The sequence below is a fragment of the Pterocles gutturalis genome, unplaced genomic scaffold, assembly GCF_000699245.1.
Source record: "Pterocles gutturalis isolate BGI_N339 unplaced genomic scaffold, ASM69924v1 scaffold43045, whole genome shotgun sequence".
NCBI lineage: Eukaryota > Metazoa > Chordata > Aves > Pterocliformes > Pteroclidae > Pterocles > Pterocles gutturalis.
Window position 1 is genome coordinate 1 of NW_010142490.1, and position 19,411 is coordinate 19,411.

At 48.8% G+C, this 19,411-nt stretch overlaps 1 protein-coding gene across 1 annotated transcript; it reads right to left on the bottom strand.

The window, feature by feature from the left end:
* Positions 1–4,203: 4,203 nt before the first annotated feature.
* On the bottom strand, positions 4,204–18,988 carry MOGAT2 (monoacylglycerol O-acyltransferase 2). Its single transcript, XM_010084373.1, has 5 exons — positions 18,716–18,988; positions 8,012–8,216; positions 6,397–6,571; positions 6,037–6,236; positions 4,204–4,358 (listed from the first exon to the last, which is right to left on the bottom strand). The coding sequence occupies exons 1-5, from the start codon at positions 18,986–18,988 to the stop codon at positions 4,204–4,206; spliced, it is 1,008 nt and encodes a 335-aa protein (XP_010082675.1).
* Positions 18,989–19,411: the final 423 nt, after the last annotated feature.

Genomic DNA, 19,411 nt, shown 5'->3' on the forward strand with positions numbered 1-19,411 from the left:
TTGGGTTGGAAAGGTCCTTAAAGCTCATCTCGTTCCAATCCCCTGCCATGGGCAGGGACACCTCCCACTAGCCCAGGTTGCCCAAAGCCTCATCCAGCCTGGCCTTGAACCCCTCCAGGGATGGGGCATCCACAGCTTCTCTGGGCACCCTGGGCCACTGCCTCACCCCCCGCACAGGAAAACATTTCTTCCTCACATCTCATCTCCATCTCCCCTCTTGCAGCTTCAACCCCTTCCCCCTCGTCCTGTCCCTGCACCCCCTGATCCAGAGCCTCCCCATCTCTCCTGTAGCCCCCTTTCAGCACTGGAAGGTGCTGGAAGGTCTCCCCGGAGCCTTCTCTTCTCCAGGCTGCACACCCCCAACTCTCTCAGCCTGTCCTTGGGTGGGAGGTCTCCAGCCCTCGGACCATGCCTCGTGCGGCACGTTGGTCATTGCAGGTTATTTCTCCACTGGTGGGTTTTTATAACCTTTGTTCAGTCTGCCAGGCTCCTGTATCAGATGGTTCCTCCCACAAAGGCTGTGTCAAGAGGTGAGCTCAGGTGATGGGAGATGCAGGAAAGCGGCTCACTGGGTTCAAATCTGACAGAACTAAAAGAGTACCCCAAAAAAGTGTCCATATTCCTGGGGAGACCTGTGTTTTTTAAATGCTTTAAGTGGGTTTGAAAGCAAAGTGCTGGGTTTCAGATGCATTTACAATTGTAGGTCCTTTCTTCAAAGGAAAAAGGCTCTGCAGTGTGAGGGAGGGATGTTTAACATACCTCAGTTTGGGATCTCATTGAATTAAAAGCAGGAAATTTTTCCCTGAGCAGAAAGCCACACATTTTTCTAGTTTTTTGCTGTAACAGCTAGCAACCTTTTAACCCCATTCCCAGGGCAATAAAACAATTTTGAAGGACTGGAGCTACAAAAGGGCAAATAAAGCATTTTGCCTTGCTTTCCTGCTCTTGGGGAATCAGTCTGTATTTTGTATTCATCAGTCATCAGAGGTTTTTTTCTGAGCCTCATGATCTGAACCTGGTAAGTAAAGCAAATCCAGATTAGAGCCTCTCGCAAGAGAGATACTGGAGAGATCATCAGGGAAGTGGTCAGATGAAGAGACAGGCAGGAGGGGAACAACAAATCACTACATTTTTTTTTTTAACCTTACTTTCCAATTTGAAATTTCCAGAGAAGTCCCCAAAAGGCAGAAATTTGAAATTTCTGCAAGAGAGCCAATGACTTTATCCCTTCTCCTTGGGCTTGTTTATCATAGAATCACAGAATGGTTTGGGTTGGAAGGGACCTTAAAGCCCATCCAGTGCCACCCCCTGCCATGGGCAGGGACACCTCCCACTAGCCCAGGTTGCCCAAAGCCTCATCCAGCCTGGCCTTGAACCCCTCCAGGGATGGGGCATCCACAGCTTCTCAAATCAAAGGCAAAAACAGGGGGTGGACACACTGGAAGGAAACATGCTGTGTTGCTTTAGGTTTAAATGCTCCTTATTTTGGGGTGACAGCTTGGGTGTCCCCCCAGTCCTAGCATTTGTGCCTCCAACTGAGCCCATCCCAAGCTGCAGAGTCCAAACTCCAACGTAGTTTGGCTTGGCCAGCTGATCCACGCACTCTTCTTTTCTTAAGATTTCTCTTTCCTTGTGTTGCATCGGAGGAGTTTTAATCCTCCAGACAGCTCCGCGCGAGGCCAAAATAGCACAAAAAGCTTCTTGTCTTAACAGCGTTTTGCTCAGAGAAAGCTCTGGGCTCTTGAGAAGATGAGACCTCTCATCGCACTGAGCCCTCTGAATAGCTCCCAGCTGCAAGGGCGCCTATGAATTGTTATTTTTAATGTTATATTTAACACAAGCCCAGGCATTGACCTCTTCTGGGTTATATAGGTCCCCGAGGGATCGAGGACACGTTCCAGTCTCTGAGATAAAACTGGCCTTGAAGGAAGCTAATTATATATAGCCAACGTCCTCCTCTGACCCCTCTTCTCCAGTGCTATGGTCTTCCTTTGCCTTTGGGTCTCGCATGTCGCCGACCGCTCCGTCAGCCCTCAGGCACCGCTCCGTCAGCCCTCAGGCAGCTCCAGCATCCTCCTCCCCATTCCTCCCTGGGATTTTTTTTCCTGACCACCCATTTTCTGCCTTTTCTTTCTTCCAGTATGGCATCACCAGTCAGGAAGGTGATGGACCATCCCACTTCCCAAGTAGATGTGTCTCTGGCATCAGAGACATCACCATGTCAGGTCCCCAAAGGGGAGGACCAAGGCTTCCATGGACATTTGAGGAGCACATCTTTTAATGCAACTCCTCCACCCAGTTGGGGCAGAGTCATGTCACTCCTATAGACCCAGCCCTTCTTGTCTGTACCAGTGCTTGCCATCCTTGTCCATGCCATGGACTGGACCTTGCATCCTGCTGCTTCCCCATTTCCTTCATCCTCTCAATATTACCACACCCAACCACCCATGCGACGTCTCCCCAAATCCTCTCCCTCAGGCTGATTCCCACCCCAACGGCAGCACCTTTAATCCTTTTCCCATTGAATCAATAACTCGGTTCCTTGTCCTCACCCTTGGAGACCTCTCCCATCCGCACAGCACTCTATGCTGCATCCCTGGGGACATCCCCATCGCTCCCCCCCCAGCATTGATCTCCATCAGGATGTTTGCAGAAGCTCATGGCAACGTTCCCAGGATCTGCAGGTGGCACGGACGATAGCAGGGAAGGCAGAGGAAAGGATAGAAAAAAAAAAAACTGGAGTTAGGTTAAAGCTTGGATGGTGATGGACACCAAAAGAAAAGGGTGCAAGAGAATTATTTTTAGAACCTTCCTCCTGCTTAGGCCCCTCTGTCCTTAATTAAGGACAAAAGAAAAAAGTCTATTAATAGAACGCAAGCAAGAAATCATAGCAGGTGACCTGCTTTATTTGACTGGATTAAGTGTGGGATTACACTGCAGTGTTTAGAAATGTCGATAAGAGCTCCATTGAATTCTTCCCTGCTGCTGCTTGTTTTCTGGGAATAGGAGGGATTTGCAGCTGGTCATTCAGGTTAAGAATCCGGTGGAGTTATTTGATCAGGGCAGGAGGAAATGGAGAAGAAAACAAACCACAGCAATGGCCCTGAGATTGTCAGCTGAGAAACAGTCCTGGGTGTTTTCCTTGTTAAATGCAATTCTTGCAGCTGCAGTAACAAAAATCCCAGGTGCAATGAAGAGCACATGCTCTGCAGGATTTTTGGTGGCTCCTTGCAGGTGGAGAATGGGATGTGGGGATGAGAAAGAGAAATAGAGAGAGAAGAAGGTGGTGGTATATGGGCAATGTAAAGCTGCTCTGAGCAGATGGCTTCCTGCCACCTAAAACTTCCACGTTGTGAAATCCCATTAAGTGCAGAGTTTAACAAAGTTCTGGATTTCAAGAAGAATCAGCTATTTAAAGCTTTGATCTCCTGCCAAACACAGCTTTATGAGCCATATTTCCTTTCCCAAATCACCTCTGCCTTCTCCCATCTAGCTGGTGGCTGGTCCGAGGCATCCCCATGCAGGGGTGTCTGGGGTTAAATTAATAAAATTGTAAGCAGGACTCCCAGAGCCCAGGCAGGGCGAACCCTCTGGATGAGCCCTTTCCCTTTATAAAGTTTTTATTTCTTTTGCCTCAGTGGTATTAGGCATCATGTTGCTGTCGAGGGTGCCTAGCACTGTGCTGGGAGTATGAATTTTCTGATAAACTGTGTTTCAGGTGGCGAGAAAAGAGCCCAGAGCAATTAAAGACACAAAGAACACCGAGCAATCAACGATCCTTTGTTGATCCAGACAAATTACATATTAAAAAACATATTCATTCAGAAGAAACTATGGTTCATCATCCCATTTCTGAATGAAAACAATGCAAAGGAAACTTGCAATAATTCATCTCTGCCTGGATATATCCTGAAAAACTGGCCTCCAAGCCAGGCTGGAAGTGTGAGTTGTCTGCTGGGGAGTTTCAACAGTGCTGACCACAGATAGGGTTTTTTTTTCCTTCTTTATATCTTTTGTGTGTCCTACAGGGACTGAAAATGAAAACTCTGTTCCTAAACTCAAATGCTGGGAAAATCAAGTCCTTGTCCTTACACTGTATGGACCATATGTTGACCGTGAGTAAGGAGAGGTTGTGAAATAAGTTCCAGAGACAGGGGAAAACTTGGAGCGTGACCTCCATGGCTTCACCTTGCTTGAGGAGCTCTATATAAATTCCAGGTGTCTGTCTTCCGGAATGTTATATTTAGCTTTGTGTTCCTCAAAGAGCTTGCACAACTCGTTTATGTATTTCTGATGGACTTGATCAACCTCTTTCTCAGAGGGTCTGTGCTTCCTCTGCACTGGAATTGGCTTCCCAACTGGAAGAAAAACACAAGCATTAAGAGGAGCCAGTGTCTTGTCCCTCTAAACGCTTTGCACATCTCAGCACAGAGCTTGGGTCCACCTCTTCGAGGATGCAGTAGACAGATTGGCATGACCAGTCATGTCCTGGGATTTGGAAGGTAGCACAGCCAAGGAGGTAGGGAGATGGAGATTCAGATCCTGGCCTCCTAGGTCACATCTCTCCTTGCCTCAGTTTCCCCATCTGCAAAGCTGTTTAATGCCAAAATCTCTCTGATTTTTATTAGGAACCAAGTACCCACTTATCTTTAGAAAATCGTGCTTTTTTCAAGGGCAAATCTAAATTTGATTCCCAGCACTAGAAAAAAAACCCCTTCACACCTCTCAGAGCCACCAGCAGCAGGACCAGGTGCCTGCAGGGGACAGGGAAGTCCATGAGATCCTCTCATGCTCTAGTCTCTTACTCAAATTGTGTTTGTCAAGTGACAGAGGGTTTCATCATCCTGTAATACTGCTCCTCATCAGACTAATGAAGAGCTCTTGTGATACTGCACAGCTCATAAAACCATTGAGACAATCCAAACAGGTTGTAAAACAATTAGAAGTAATTGCTGGCTGTCAAACCTCATCAGCGGGGTGAGCTCTGACCTTTCCAAGCAGCCACTTTAATTAGACCAATTCACAGAGCATCAGTCACACTGGTGGGCCAAGTATGGAGTTGTTGAAACCAGGCAAAACTTCCTCAAAACCAAAGACCTTCTTGAAATTTGGTTTCCCATGGGAATGGTCTCAGGTTAAAGCAGCCTGACTTGTTTATGTGCAAATTGGTTGGGTGTTGTGGCTGTCTGCAGGGGACACTGAGCAAACCTGTAAACCATGTAGGTGTTGACCTATTTGTGTTTGGGAATTTAACCCAACGTTATTGCAGTGGTTCGCACCCTGTGCTGGGGTTGGGGTTGGCTGCATCCCACAGGGTGATGGAGTGTCTGTGTTTGCTCTGGGGCTTTCTTAGGTCTCAGAGACCATAGAATCACAGAATCATTATGGTTGGAAAAGACCTCAAGGATCATCAAGTCCAACCGTCAACCCAACACCACCCAACCCACTAATCCATGTTCCCAAGCACCACATCCACACATTTCTTGACCCCCTCCAGGGATGGTGACTCCACCTCTTCCCTGGGCAGCCTGTTCCAATGCCTCATCACTCTTGCAGTGAAGAAATTTTTTCTAATATCCAGCCTAAACCTTCCCTGGCACAACTTGAGGCCGTTTCCTCTTGTCCCATCACTTGTTACTTTAGAGAAGAGCCCAGCACCCACCTCACTACAACTTCCTTTTAGGTAGTTGTAGAGAGTGATAAGGTCTCCTCTCACCCTCCTCTTCTCTAGAAGAGATGACCTGGCCTCTGCCATATGACCAAGCTGGAGTCCCAAAACAGCATGACACGTGATGAGCTGGGGACGCTCTGATGCCAGCATGTTTCTAGCCCACGACAGCTCGTGCTCTCTGGCATGATGCTCCATCCTGGCAGGAGGATGACCCAGCAACTGTCCCCAGTCCCCCCTTTTGCCAGACTGAGTGTGGCCGGCATCATGCCATGGCAGGGGGTTGGAATTAGATGATCTTTAAGGTCCCTTCCAACCCTAACCATTCAGTGGTTCTATGATTGATTCTATGCCAAGGAAGGACTTACCCACGGTGCAGATGGGCCGTCGGTAGGGTACCAGCCCGAAGCTATACTGGAAGATGCCTCGTGCATGGAAGAGGGGAAGGGAGATGCCCATGATCTGCTGGAGCCGGTGCTGGAGCTTTCGCAGCCAGGAGCCCTTGGGGTTTCTCACCTGCTCGTAGAGGTCATTCTCCCCAAAAGAAAAGATGGGGACCAGCGGGGTGCTGCAGGGAGTCAAACCCAATGTAGGAGCATGAAGATTAGCAAAGCCCACCCCAAAACACCTTCCTCCCCTCTCCAAAACCAGCAGGAACACCCCATTAACCAGCCACAGACCAGAGCATCCCTCCCCAAGCCCCTCTTTGACCCCATCCCCTGCATCACCCATGCTCGATGGCCAGGCGGACAAATCCCTTCCTATTCTTCAGCATCAAGGTGCAGGATCCTGGCCGGGCATCCAGTGCCTCCTGTGCCCCACCAACAATGATGGCCAGCATGTTCCCACCCTCCGGCCTCTGCAGCACGTAGGATGCACTCTCCTTGTCAGAAGGGACAAGCCCTGGAGGGCAGAGAGGAAGGAAAAATGAGCGTCTGTAAAACCCACACCACTGTGGTTTGCTCTGTACCATTTTTCCCCATTATCAAGCTCTGGATGGGGGCTAGACACTTTGTTTTCAGAGTTTTCCTACACTTTGGCAATCTCAGCCCAGCTCGCCTGGAAGGTGCTGGATTCATGCATAGATCCACTCTGTGTATATACAATTATCCCTTTGCTGTCTGGCCCAGGAGTGAAAAATGGGAAAAAAATCAGGAAAAAAGTAAACTGTGATCTAGCTGCACTTAAGCCACAGGGAAAATCTGTTTCAGTTTGTTGTCAGATGAAACCATGTCCAACCCTGAATCATTCCAGTGGCAGTGAAACATTTGCTTTAGGTCAAAACAGACACGAATTTCAGTGGATGCTGCTAATTTAAAGTGGCATTTAGTGCAGAATTGGATCCCTTCTTGTTATTGACTTACAAAAGTTAGAAACCTTCAACACAGAAATGACAACGCAACATTGTTTTAATTAAAAAAAAAAAATGTTCAGGGCTGAAATAATTTGCAAATTAAAACCTCTTGGTCAAATGGAATCAATCGACCTGAAAATTAGCTATGCACCGAACTCCCACATTACAGCAATTAAACCATCTTTCGCCTGGGTCGTAACTCTCTCATATCTCACTGTTATGATTCCTCGCTCTCTGTTTAAATATTTTTTCAGCAGCAGGAGGCAAGGTTTAGATGGAAAACAGGGTGATGAATGCTCTGGGGTATCTCAGATGGAGCTGGATGCCTGTGTTTTGTCTGTTGAATCCTGCCTACGACATGAGCCCATTTGGCTGAGGAAGTAGTCATTCCCCAAGCCCACCGGTGAAAGATGGAGGTCATCTCCTGCCGGTCTCCAAAAATCTCTCCAAACTCTCTTTCCCCTCTTTCCATTTAATTTTTACCTATTCCTTTTCATTGCTTCTTCCTCTCCTGCCATGTGGTTTCGCAATAGCATAAGCTGCTATTTGTATCCTCTCTCCCTGGATGCAGCTTTGGAAAAATAGATTTTCTAGGTCTTTTGGTGGCAACCACAATTTCAGGTCAGAATGTTTGCATGGAAAGAGGGAAATACAGGACCACCCTGCCCTGATGGCTTCAGCATGGTTTTTTCATGGTTTTTTCTTTCAGCTCATGGTTTGCTCTGCATTTTGCTGTTGCACAGCAATGCCCTGAGCTCAGTGATGATCTATGAGGTTGAACAACAGAGATAACAGCTCGGAGGGCAATTTTTAACTTCAGAGAGCTTTTGTCTGCTGTCTCCAGTAGCTGTGTCCATGGATGGGATCCCATCAGCCACAGATGGGGACAAACAGAACCTTGATTTCTCTTCCCTTGTTGTCGTGACTCTCTTCTCCCCAAAAAAGCACCCACCCATCCCACCACTTGCCAGTGCTGCCACCCTGCTTACCTCCACTCATCAGGTAGTCCCTGAAGAATGGGAAGCGAAACCACAAGGAGAGCATCATCAGGTGTGGGGTGATGCCCGGGAAGAGTGTGGAAAAGCCCGATGCCTCTGTGCAGAAATTGAGAAAGGCTCCTGCTGCCAAGACCCCATGAGGATGAAATCCCATCAGGTAGTTCTGCCTAGGGTCCAGCTCCGCTGTCTTCACCAGCTGGACACAGGGATGGAGCCAAAAAAGGGCCATGAGTTAGTGCTGTCACCTTGGGAGGATGGAGAGCAGATAGGGGATTCCTGGAGGGCGGTCCCTAGCACCCACCATGCCTTCTGTTGGAAAAGGTCAACAGGAACAATTCAATCATTTTTCACTGAGATGTATTTCATTGCCTATATTTCCATCTCCTCCCACCCATTGGCCCCAAAATGACATTTCCAATGGCACAGTTCCTCATGTTGCCTTGAGCTGGCCTAGATGCTGTTGGGAACCTAGTTTGTTTAAAATATTTTCCAATACATATTCTAATATGGGAGGAAAAAATGCTAAAAAGTGAGAAAAGGGTGATTATTTCCACCATCCCCCCACCTCCACCCCACAACCAGAAGAGCAAAGGGAGTGCAGAATCACTCTGGTGATGATCCATCTAAAGGTGCTCCCTGGTGCAGGGACACATCCCTGCTCAACAACACGGTAGACCCAAGGTTTGTCCTGTCCTGAAGTACGTGTCAGGTGATTCAAGGATGCTTTCCTACACAGTAGGGTGAGATCCAGCTCCCAGACATCTCACAGAGAACAAAGCGATGTTTTGGGTTTTTTTTTCCATTGGAAAAAGTCTGCAAGAACCCAGCCGTGTGCCTGTGTTAGGTGTCCAGGTGACCCATGGGTCCATCAAAAAGCAATGGATGTCTGCCCAAAGTTTACTGGAAGGAGGGAATGGGTAATGCCCCTGTCCAGCCTTTAGAGATGGACAGCATGGATTGCATGCAATCCTTGAGGGTTGGCTAAGCAGATATCTGAAATACTCAGACAATCTGAAAGTGGGTTTGGAGCCTGGGAGATGCTATGTGGGAGAACAGACAACACAGCAGAAGAGTAGACAATTTAAGGGACAATCAGGGTTTGGACTCTGTGGGTTACACTTGCTATGGACTGTCCAGAGGAGAGGGGATGGAGTGACAAACCCACCCTTCAGCTATGCCACCAACAAGACCCTTCCATGCCAACATCAGCCAGCACGTGCAAAACCCAGTCAGAAGCAGTCAAAACTGAACACTGATGGTTCTGCACCCTTTCTGTGGGTGTCCAGGATGCTCCCAGCACTGAGGAAAGATTAACTTTTCCAAGGTTAGCCACCTGGTCTAGTGGGAGGTGTCCCTGCCTATGGCAGGGGGGTTGGAACTCGATGATCTTTAAGGTCCCTTCCAACCCAAACCCTTCTGTGATTCTATGATTCTATGATTACAGAGCCACCATGAATTTCCAAACATCTCGAAGGCACTTGCACTCAAGAAGAACCAAAGCCTTGTGCATTTTAACATGTCGCCCCTCTGAGTACCCCGGTCCCATCCACACTCAGGGAGCAGCTAATAGTGCATGTGTTTTTCTAGAAGCAACCAGAACCGCAGGTTAATCACGAGGGTGCATTTTACTTTCTTACATCGTGGCTAATTTCCCATCTGTCCTAAGGCACTGTTGACTGTACACATGTGCCCATTCAAGCGCCTGCTCCTAATGAGGGGAACGGACAAACAAGAGTCCCACTGTTGCCCAGTGCAGAGGTGCCTAGGCAGGAAGAGGGGCAGATGGCTGAATGACTAAGTACCTGAGGCCCCTGACACCATTTGCTCATTTTTGAGTAATCTCAGCTTTCATCAATGTTTTCTGCATTCATCTTCAGCTTCCAAACAGCCTTTCATCTCTGCGTGATTTATAAGCAGGGAGGCGAGATGCTCGTGTGTGCTGGAAACCACTAAATCTCCATCTGCGTGTGTGCAGGGTGGCAAGGAGCAGGGGGATGACAGCAGGCTCAACGCCTGGCTGCACCCCAAGGTCACACCATCCTCCTTGCTAATGAAGAGCCGAATTCAGGCTGAGCCGTGCAAACCGCTTCAACGGGAGAGTTCACCCGTGCAAAGACACTGCACATCCTTCAACACCCTCCCTAGGAGACATCCAGCTGCTGCCTTGATGCTCACCCCAATGAAAGGGGAGGGAGTGACAGTTCCAGGGAGACCTTCGAGCACCTTCCAGTGCTGAAAGGAGAGATGCGGAGGGGCTCTTGATCAGGGGTTGGAGGGATAGGATGAGGGGGAAGGGGTTGAAGCTGCAAGAGGGGAGATGGAGATGAGATGTGAGGAAGAAATGTTTTCCTGTGCAGGGGGTGAGGCAGTGGCCCAGGGTGCCCAGAGAAGCTGTGGATGCCCCATCCCTGGAGGGGTTCAAGGCCAGGCTGGATGAGGCTTTGGGCAACCTGGGCTAGTGGGAGGTGTCCCTGCCCATGGCAGGGGGTTGGAACTCGATGAGCTTTAAAAGGTCCCTTCCAACCCAAACCCTTCTGTGATTCTATGATTTGCCTCTTTCAGCTTTGTAGACTGGGCTCCTTCCAGGGCATAAGCAAAGAGAGAAGGTCCCTGTTTTATCACAGTGTCTGCTCACATTTGGATGATTTGGCCAGAACTTACTGAGAAACTAAAGAGCTTGTACAAGACTGAGAAAGAAATCTGCAGCAGAGAGTTGGGCAAAGTCTCTTACGCCATAGGTCAGGCCCTTGGACTATAAACCACCCTTCTTCTGGAAATTCTTTAACACAGAACCTTGCTCCTCCCATCTGGATTGTTTCCACTGTTTACTGACGTCTTCCCTCTCCTCCAGCCAGAGGTCAATCTCTGTTCCCAACCTGCCGGGACAGTTAATACCTGGCACCGCACAGCCCAGCTCCAAAGTGCTAACAGGGCTGGGGCTGAGGTGCAGAGGGGTGGGACTGTCCCTCCTCCTGCCTTGGCTGAGTTGTCGCTTCCACACCCACCGTCTGGCATCTGCTGCTCTGGTCTTTCTGGGTGAATTGAACCTTTAATAATTGTCAAAGGACTTAAGGGTCCAGCGAAGCCGGTCTGTGTGTAAACATTTAAGTGAGAAAAGTGCTGGACACGAAGTTTTCTTGGTAAAACAAGAGCAGTCTCTCATCTCAGAGGTGTCTGAGGGATGCCAAATTAATGTGTGTGACCTATGGTGCAAAGACAAAGAGCTGTTATCAGCTCAAGGTTGTGCTCTCCAAACTCAGCCATGGGTTTGCTGGCTTCCCCAAGCTTCTCCTTGGCGTGGTTGAGATGCTGGCTTGTTTCTTGGCTGTTGACAGCAGTAATGACCCTTTGTCAAAGGTGTTACGAGTCCTTCCAGATCCCAGATCTCGGATGATCTTGATCTTCTCAACAAATGAACTTAAATTTCTGTTTTGAAGGATGAAACCTACTTTATGCTTCTCCTTCATGGAGAAATATTTTGATAGCTATAGCTGTTCAGTGCTCATAGCAGAAACCTCCCTTTACTCTGTCTGCTCAAATGTGGGTCCAAGACATGGGTGAAACTCTGTCCCAGTTCCCCCAGTTCCTGCAGAGATGTGGTGAGACCTGGTCCATGCACCATTAGCTGTGTTAGGAAATGCAAACTCAGTCGCTCAGGAGCTCTGCTGAGAGTCCATGTACTGGCCGGGATCTCAAGCAAATTAATCCAAATTAATTTTAAACTGGATTAGTTAAACCGTATTAACAACCCGAGCAGATGGTCTTAGCTGGAAGTGGCCTTCATTTGGTATTTGTTTTGGTTTGGTTTTTTTAAAATTCATTTTGATGTGGAATTAAGCTAATTGGACTTACAGCTTCTGAGTGGCTACATCAGCCCAGGAGTTCAGCACTGGCTTAGCAAGGCTGCGTTAACTCACCCCTTGAGATGTGTCTCAGGTTTCCTGGTTGTTCCCTGTGGACTAGACTGTCCTGCCCCAAACCACGGGAAGAGGGAGGATGCGTGATTCCCCGTGTAAGGCTGGTGCACTAACGCTTGAGGAAAGTAAAAATCTCCCTGAGTCCAAAGAGTTGGAGGGCTGGGTGCTCCAGCATGCCCTGGAGATGAAGCGATACCTAGGCCCCCAATCAGCATTGTCTGCAGTCTCCCAAACTGAATTGCTATTGTATTTCCATCCTTCTGTGACACCAGACTCCATTTCCTAGGATGTTATGTTCATTAATCTGCTCTTATGTAGGATAAACTTCCTTTCAACTCTGTCCTAAGCAAATCCTCAGGTCCCTTGCTCTGCACCCAGGTACCTCCAAAGAGCATCTCTTGCAGGATGAAACAGACAGATTCTCCATGGGATAAAACCCAGCAGAGAAATCCAGAAACCCAGCCAGATCCAAAGAAGGAAAAATTGTGCCAAGGGGAAGAGAAGCAGGTAGCCCACTCAGGGGTGTCTCAATGGGAGACCAAAGGAAGGTCAAATAGCTGAGTATTGCCAGCAGCTGCTGAGGGAGATGGGGTTTAGATCCCAGCAATAGTGAGAGTCTGAGAGGGACAGCTGGAGAAAGAGGGCTTTGGATACTGGGATTTTCTTCAGTTGCCACAATGCCACCTCAGAGTGGTTTGGAGCAAGTACTGGGGAGTCTGACCAGCCATGTGGGTTTAAATTGAGTTAGGATGGGACTTCATCTCATGGATGGATGCCCCATCCCTGGAGGGGTTCAAGGCCAGGCTGGATGAGGCTTTGAGCAACCTGGGCTAGTGGGAGGTGTCCCTGCCCATGGCAGGGGTTGGAACTAGATGAGCTTTAAGGTCCCTTCCAACCCAAACCATTCTGTGATTCTATGATTCTATGACTCCCTTATCCAGTGGCTTAGCATGTTCCTTGCCAGTGCAAATGGTGGGACACAGTCCTCCAGTGGACCTGACCTCAGCAGTGGCCTCTCTCTTACTTAAGGTCATCCATGGGCACAGAAGAGAGGGACAAGAAATGGGACAGAGAAGTTTCTCAGAAAAGGAGAGAGGTGGCTTTGGGCCATTTGGCCATGTCTTGCTTTTGCCCTAACAATCCCTCTTCTCTCCTGCAGCCGACAGAAGGAAGCGAAGTAAACAGCCAAGTCCGCTAGAAATCAGAAATTACATTTAACGTCACGGGCCACAACACAAAGTCACCAGTTTCTTCTCTGAAAAGAAAGAAAACATTCCTGGCAGGCCTTGGTTCATGCGAACTTGGGCTGTCCCCTCTCTGCAACGCCTTGTACTTCCCCAGAACTGCAACACACTCTAATAACCCCCGTCGTGGTTTATGTAATTATGAGAATGAACAAGCTATGAGATGGAGCCATCCCAAATCACAGCTCCTAGGGGTCAACTAATTCTCCAGTAACTCATTTGAGTTATGCTAACAGAAAAAAAAAAATAAAAAACAACGCCAGCAAGTCCCCAAGCACAAGGACAGAGGCTGGGACTCTGCCAGTTGCTATAGATAATAAGGTCCAACTGGTACTTAGATAACCCCAAGGCTAGTTAGAAATGTCCCGTGGCTCTTCACAAGGGGAAAACAGTTCAGTGAAGACCACATGGACCTTCTCCACACTGCAGGCACTTTTCAGGCTACCCTGAATAAAGCAGGTGAAATGGTGCCTGATGGGGTTGCTCTGAATGGTGACAGCACCTGAAGACAAGATTTATCCCTCTAAGACCTTAATTTCAGCTTCCTGCTGCTAGATTTAACTCATAACCCAAGTTGTGTGATCTAAAAGTGAAATGTCTTGTCTAAGCCAAGCATCCAGTCCCCATTTATAGTCAGCAAGAGAGACAGTGATTTCTCTTTGAGGACTGTGGTAGAGATGGATCTTGTCAAGCCTGTGCTTTCCCCATTTCATCCCCGTCCTCACCTTCTGCACATCCATGGTGCTCCTCAGCCGAGGTTACCAAAGCACTTTGGCTGTATGAGGGAGGTTGGTGACAGCAGACTTACACTGGCAGGAGGGTATGGGGCTGGGGAGAAGAACCAGCGAAGGTGTGCATTCGCTTGGCCATGTGATGGAGAAATTTGTAACGCTGGTGTATCCTTCATAATAAAGATGCCACATCACTAAATGATGGGGAAGGGACTGTGCAAATGGAGATAAGGGTTTGGGCAGAGACCTGGTAGACAGATTATTGACTTCTTACTGAAAATCATAGAATCATAGAATCACAGAAGGGTTTGGGTTGGAAGGGACCTTAAAGATCTTCAAGTTCCAACCCCCTGCCATGGGCAGGGACACCTCCCACTAGCCCAGGTTGCCCAAAGCCTCATCCAGCCTGGCCTTGAACCCCTCCAGGGATGGGGCATCCACAGCTTCTCTGGGCACCCTGGGCCACTGCCTCACCACCCTCACAGTAGAAAAATTTCTTCCTAATATGTCATCTAAATCTGCCCTCTTTCAGCTTATAACCATTACCCCTTGTCCTGTCATTTTGGTATATTTTTCCCATTTTTAAGTCCCAGCTGAGCTCAGCCATGTATTGCAGGCTTATCAGGAGGGTGTATAAAAAGAAGGACAAGAAAAGGGTTAAAATACAGGGGGATGAACCAGAAAAAAATTCCTGGGCAATGCACTCTTGGATTCTCAGTGCTTTTTTCTCGTCCCCTTTTTAAAATCACCCAAACTCATTCAGATCATTGCCTGAGCCTGTAACTCCCAAACCCCCAAATAAAATACATCAGCTCCAAGGGAAAAAAAAAAATAATAATTGTGCAAGGGTGGTATCGGCAGAGGGTGCTCCTTGCACGCACTGCGGTGATACAGCTCGGAGCCTGCACGCTCCATGTGCCAGGCGCTCGCTGCAGCAAAGTGCAAATTGACGCTGCTGAGATCCCTGGAAAACAGATGCTCACCCCAACCCTTCTTTGCTTCCACGACAGCAAACATGCCCAGAGATCCTCTAAAGGCAGTAATTAAAGTAACTTCCTAAAATAAAAGAGCAGGCAGCTCGTCCTGCCTCCACACTCCGTGCTTGGCCATGGTAAGTTTGCTGCTGGGATCTGGGAGGATTAGGAGCCACATTTAATCTTCCCAGAATGACTAATCCTCCAGGGCTGAACACAATCTACACACAAATACAGCTCCGGGGTGCTGGGTGCCCACCCTGTCTCCCCAAATCCCACTCCCCTTGTGCCTCTGCTCGGGCTGGGGCTTTGGGCAAGGTCCATGGGAGCATCCAGCTGCATGTACTCAGCCCAAAAGTTCAGCTCAGCTCCTTGGGAGAGCAGCGTACAGGATTTGTGATTCTTAATTTCCACTCTGCTAGGAAAAAAATCAGCTTGTGCTCGGCGGTATGAAATGAAATGTTTTCCATCCAAGGAAGCAAACACATTTTGGGGTTTTAGGTGGGGAAAATATCTGTGAAACAAGGGATACAATAGAGTATAAAACCTGGAGTGACATGGGTAGGTGGGACAGGATTTGCATGAGCTAACCAGGGAGTTTCCAGTGAAACGAGCAGGGAGTAGGGAGGTCTTCACACTGTGTGGTTCGCCCAGGGAGCTCCTTGCTGTGGGATGCTGGGGATGCCAAGAGTATTTCCATGCTCTTATAGCGACAAAACATCGCAGACACATTCAGCAAGGACTGTTAAATCCTAAATTCTGGCTTAGAAAGTCCTTGAGAAAACTGTGGAAGACTGAGAAAATGCTTTAAGGAAATAATATTATGTGATTGCTTTGCTGTAATACCCTTTTTGTCTAATTTTTATAATCCCCTGTCCTTTTGCAGAGCCCCCTCTGACTTCTCCCAGACCAGCAAGGAGAAAGGCTCCATCGAACCCTCCCTGCCTTCACCCAGTGAGCTGGAGCCAAACCCAGTAGCCAGGCTCCCTCTACTGGTCTTACTGGTCCTCTGGCCAGGTCCTCCCTGCCTGGCAGGGGCAACCGGGGAGGGAAGGACAGAGGGACAATGCAGTGTGACATTCAGGAGGGAGTTAGCATGGCTTACAAAGGGACAGGAGAAGAGGTGTCACTCAGCTGAGCTGGCAGCTGTGTTTTAGCAGAGAGGTTGGTCCGGCACTGCCCAAGTGGTGATTTATGGACAAAAATAATTTACAGAATATATATTGTATAGAAGCATTAAATCGACATAAATAGCTCATGGCGACTCTAGCATTTTCTAAGGCAACCTTGAGAATAATTTATTGGGCCTTCACTTGGTATTTCCTATTAAACAGCATGAAATATTGCCTATGCCTTATGGTAAAACTCACCACAAGCTTTCCTGGGATGTGTTCCCATCCCTCCCCAGAGGACTATGACATACCTTTCGGGGACCTTGCTCTGAAGCTCATCCAAAAGCCCTTAAATCACAAATAAGGCTCATAAAATAACTCACTGCAGGTTCTCAGCATCACTTTCTGCCTTTGAGCAAAGAAACTCAACGGCAGTAGGACGCATGCAAGGTAGACCTTGATGGATGGTCTTGTAGAGAGGCAACTTGGAGAGGCAGCTCACCCAGCTGAGACATGGGCTTACTTGAGTTGTCCACAGGAGTAGAAAGAGAGGGTGATGCTCCAGTTCAACCCAGCACATCTATCTCTACCAGTTGCACCCAGGTCCTACAACAGACAATCCCAACTTGCACAGTGCTGCATGCCTCGAGGGTGGTGAGGCAGTGGCCCAGGTTGCCCAGAGAAGCTGTGGATGCCCCATCCCTGGAGGGGTTCAAGGCCAGGCTGGATGAGGCTTTGGGCAACCTGGGCTAGTGGGAGGTGTCCCTGCCCATGGCAGGGGTTGGAACTGGATGATCTTTAAGGTCCCTTCCAACCCAAACCCTTCTGTGATTCTATGATTCTATGCCACTAACTGGACAAGGTCCCAGACAACGCTGCCCTTTACTCCTTCACCTTCACCAGCCCAAGAGGCATATTGGGGATGAGATGAAAATTGAAATGAGAGGAGGGGAAATCAGGGGGAATCAAAAAGCTCCGATTTCCCTAGTGCAACATTTGCTTTTGGAGGTGGTGTGACATCAGAAGATACATTTTAGGCACCTCATTTTTAGAAGCAGAAGCGCCCATCTGAGTTGTTATAACACTGAGAACCACTCAGAAATGGTAGGAAAGATACAGATAGACCCTATCTTCTCATTTTTTTTGCCCAACCCTGACTTCTGCCCTAAGTTAATCTCCTTCCACACCAATCTTGCAGGCTGTACTCCAGGACCTTGAACATTTTGGGTGTGTTTTATGGGGATACATGGGTTTTTTCTCCCTGACAAGCTGAAGAAGAAGCTTCATGTCCTACTGTCAAGGTGTAGGGCTGGGATTCGAAACAGCTGGCTCTTCCTTCTGATTGAGCAGCAAACCTGATGGGTGATGTTGGGCACATCATCTCTGGTCTTCGCTTTGCTCCAGCTCCCACTCGTCCTTATCCCAGGCCCTACTCTACACAGGATGGACTCAACCTGGGTTCTTGTTTTTCCTTTGAGCTGATGAGCCCTTTGGCCGTTTGGGCTCCCCACTGCATTTTACCCTGATTGCAGCAGCCAGCTCCTAGCTCTAGGCTGTCTCTAACCACGAGGCACAACTGTCCACAACCCATCTGAGTTCCTTTGACAGGCAATGTTTCATTAAGTGGATTATCTTACAAATTCCCATAGCTTGGTATACCCTAGAAACTCAGTCCCCTGTGTGGCCCGTGAACTCTTCAGGTTTGTACCGACTTGTGATAGCTCTGAGGCAGGACTTTGTGCTGGTCCACGCATTCATGCCATGATAAGGGGATACTAGATAAAGACAGATGAGGACAGGCTGAGAGAGTTGGGGTTGTTTACCCTGGAGAAGAGAAGGCTCCGGGGAGACCTTCCAGCACCTTCCAGTGCTGAAAGGGGGCTACAGGAGAGCTGGGGGGGCTCTGGATCAGGGGGTGCAGGGACAGGCCGAGGGGGAAGGGGTTGAAGCTGCAAGAGGGGAGATGGAGATGAGATGTGAGGAAGAAATGTTTTCCTGTGCGGGGGGTGAGGCAGTGGCCCAGGGTGCCCAGAGAAGCTGTGGATGCCCCATCCCTGGAGGGGTTCAAGGCCAGGCTGGATGAGGCTTTGGGCAACCTGGGCTAGTGGGAGGTGTCCCTGCCCAGGGCACGGGGTGGTGGATCAAGATGATCTTCAAGGTCCCTTCCAACCCAAACCATTCTCTGATTAAGGCCAAAGGCCTGCCACATGCATTAAAATAAATCTGGAAATGTCACAGAAGTCCTTCTCAGTGGAATAACAACTCTGTGAGACTGCCCAGTGCACACCCAGCTTTACCCATCCAGCCTCTTCCCCAGCAGAAGGGGATGCTGATCTTGCAGGGAGACAGCATTTCTTGGATTTTGGTCAAAACTTGGCCCTGTGTCCACTGGGTAAATTCTGAGGAACCTGAAGAGCAGGAGTGTCACAATATACACATGGGAAACAGGCAAGGGGAGACTGCCCTCACTGATGGAATGCAGCGAGGTTAAATGGGTGGGTAAAAGGCAGATGAATAAAGGATGCAGTTGTGAAAATGGTGGTCTACGTTTTTCTGGGTTTTACACTAATCTGAGAGCTGGGAAGACAATCCTGCCTCAAGCCTTCAACCCTGACCTCCAAGCACTCCATACCCCAACTGCTGGCCCCAGACCCTCCTCCAAACACCAAAGTTGGCCCCTGAATCTCATGAGAGCCGATGGGATCGGTGGCACTTACCGTGATGGGGAAATAGTCCCTCATGTACCTCCAGACGATGCTGTTCCGGATGGCGTGGATCCGCCTCCCGCCCTTGCTGGGTTTTTCCCTGTCTATGAACCACCATGCAGCGTAGAGGGCACTGACCAGCCAAAAACGCGTGAAGAAGAGGGCGATGAAGGCAGCTATGCAGCACTGTGCTAAGAGACAAGCCAGACAGTGAGTTGGCAGTTGGGTTAGGTGGGTGTTGGAAAAAGAATGATTCACCTGATGGCACTCAGACTCTTTGGACATGGGATGGAGCCCAAGCCTTCACTGGGCTTGCTGCTGAATTATTTTATCAGTGTGAAGGCATCTTTGATGCAAAGTGGTGGTTTCTTTCCTATCTGCCCCAGGAACCGGGAGAGCAACCAAGCACCATCCTTGCAGCATCCACATCTTTCTCCAAAGGCCACTCTGTCCCCCTCTTCCCACCAGGCTGATGGACCTCACTGCATCCAGAGGGTGCTCGTGGATGAGATCTCTATCCCTTTGCTGTCTGGCTTTTCTCTGGAGTCACTCCAATCTCTGCAACAATAATGCCTGTCTTTTACCCCAAAACTCTTGTTAATACCCCATGATGACACCTGGCATTTTGCAATGGCAGCGAAGTGAGGCATGATGCCCAGTCTGTACAGTCCCCAATAGCTTTGTCCTGAGCTATCGATTCCTCATTTT

Excerpts from the sequence above, each read along its gene's own strand:
- MOGAT2 (XM_010084373.1), bottom strand. The coding sequence starts at position 18,988 with ATGTCCAAAGAGTCTGAGTGCCATCAGGTGAATCATTCTTTTTCCAAC. Across the intron at positions 6,237-6,396 it reads CGCCTGGCCATCGAGCATGG|CACCCCGCTGGTCCCCATCT; the intron begins GTGATGCAGGGG and ends GACTCCCTGCAG. Across the intron at positions 4,359-6,036 it reads ACGGCCCATCTGCACCGTGG|TTGGGAAGCCAATTCCAGTG; the intron begins GTAAGTCCTTCC and ends TTTTTCTTCCAG.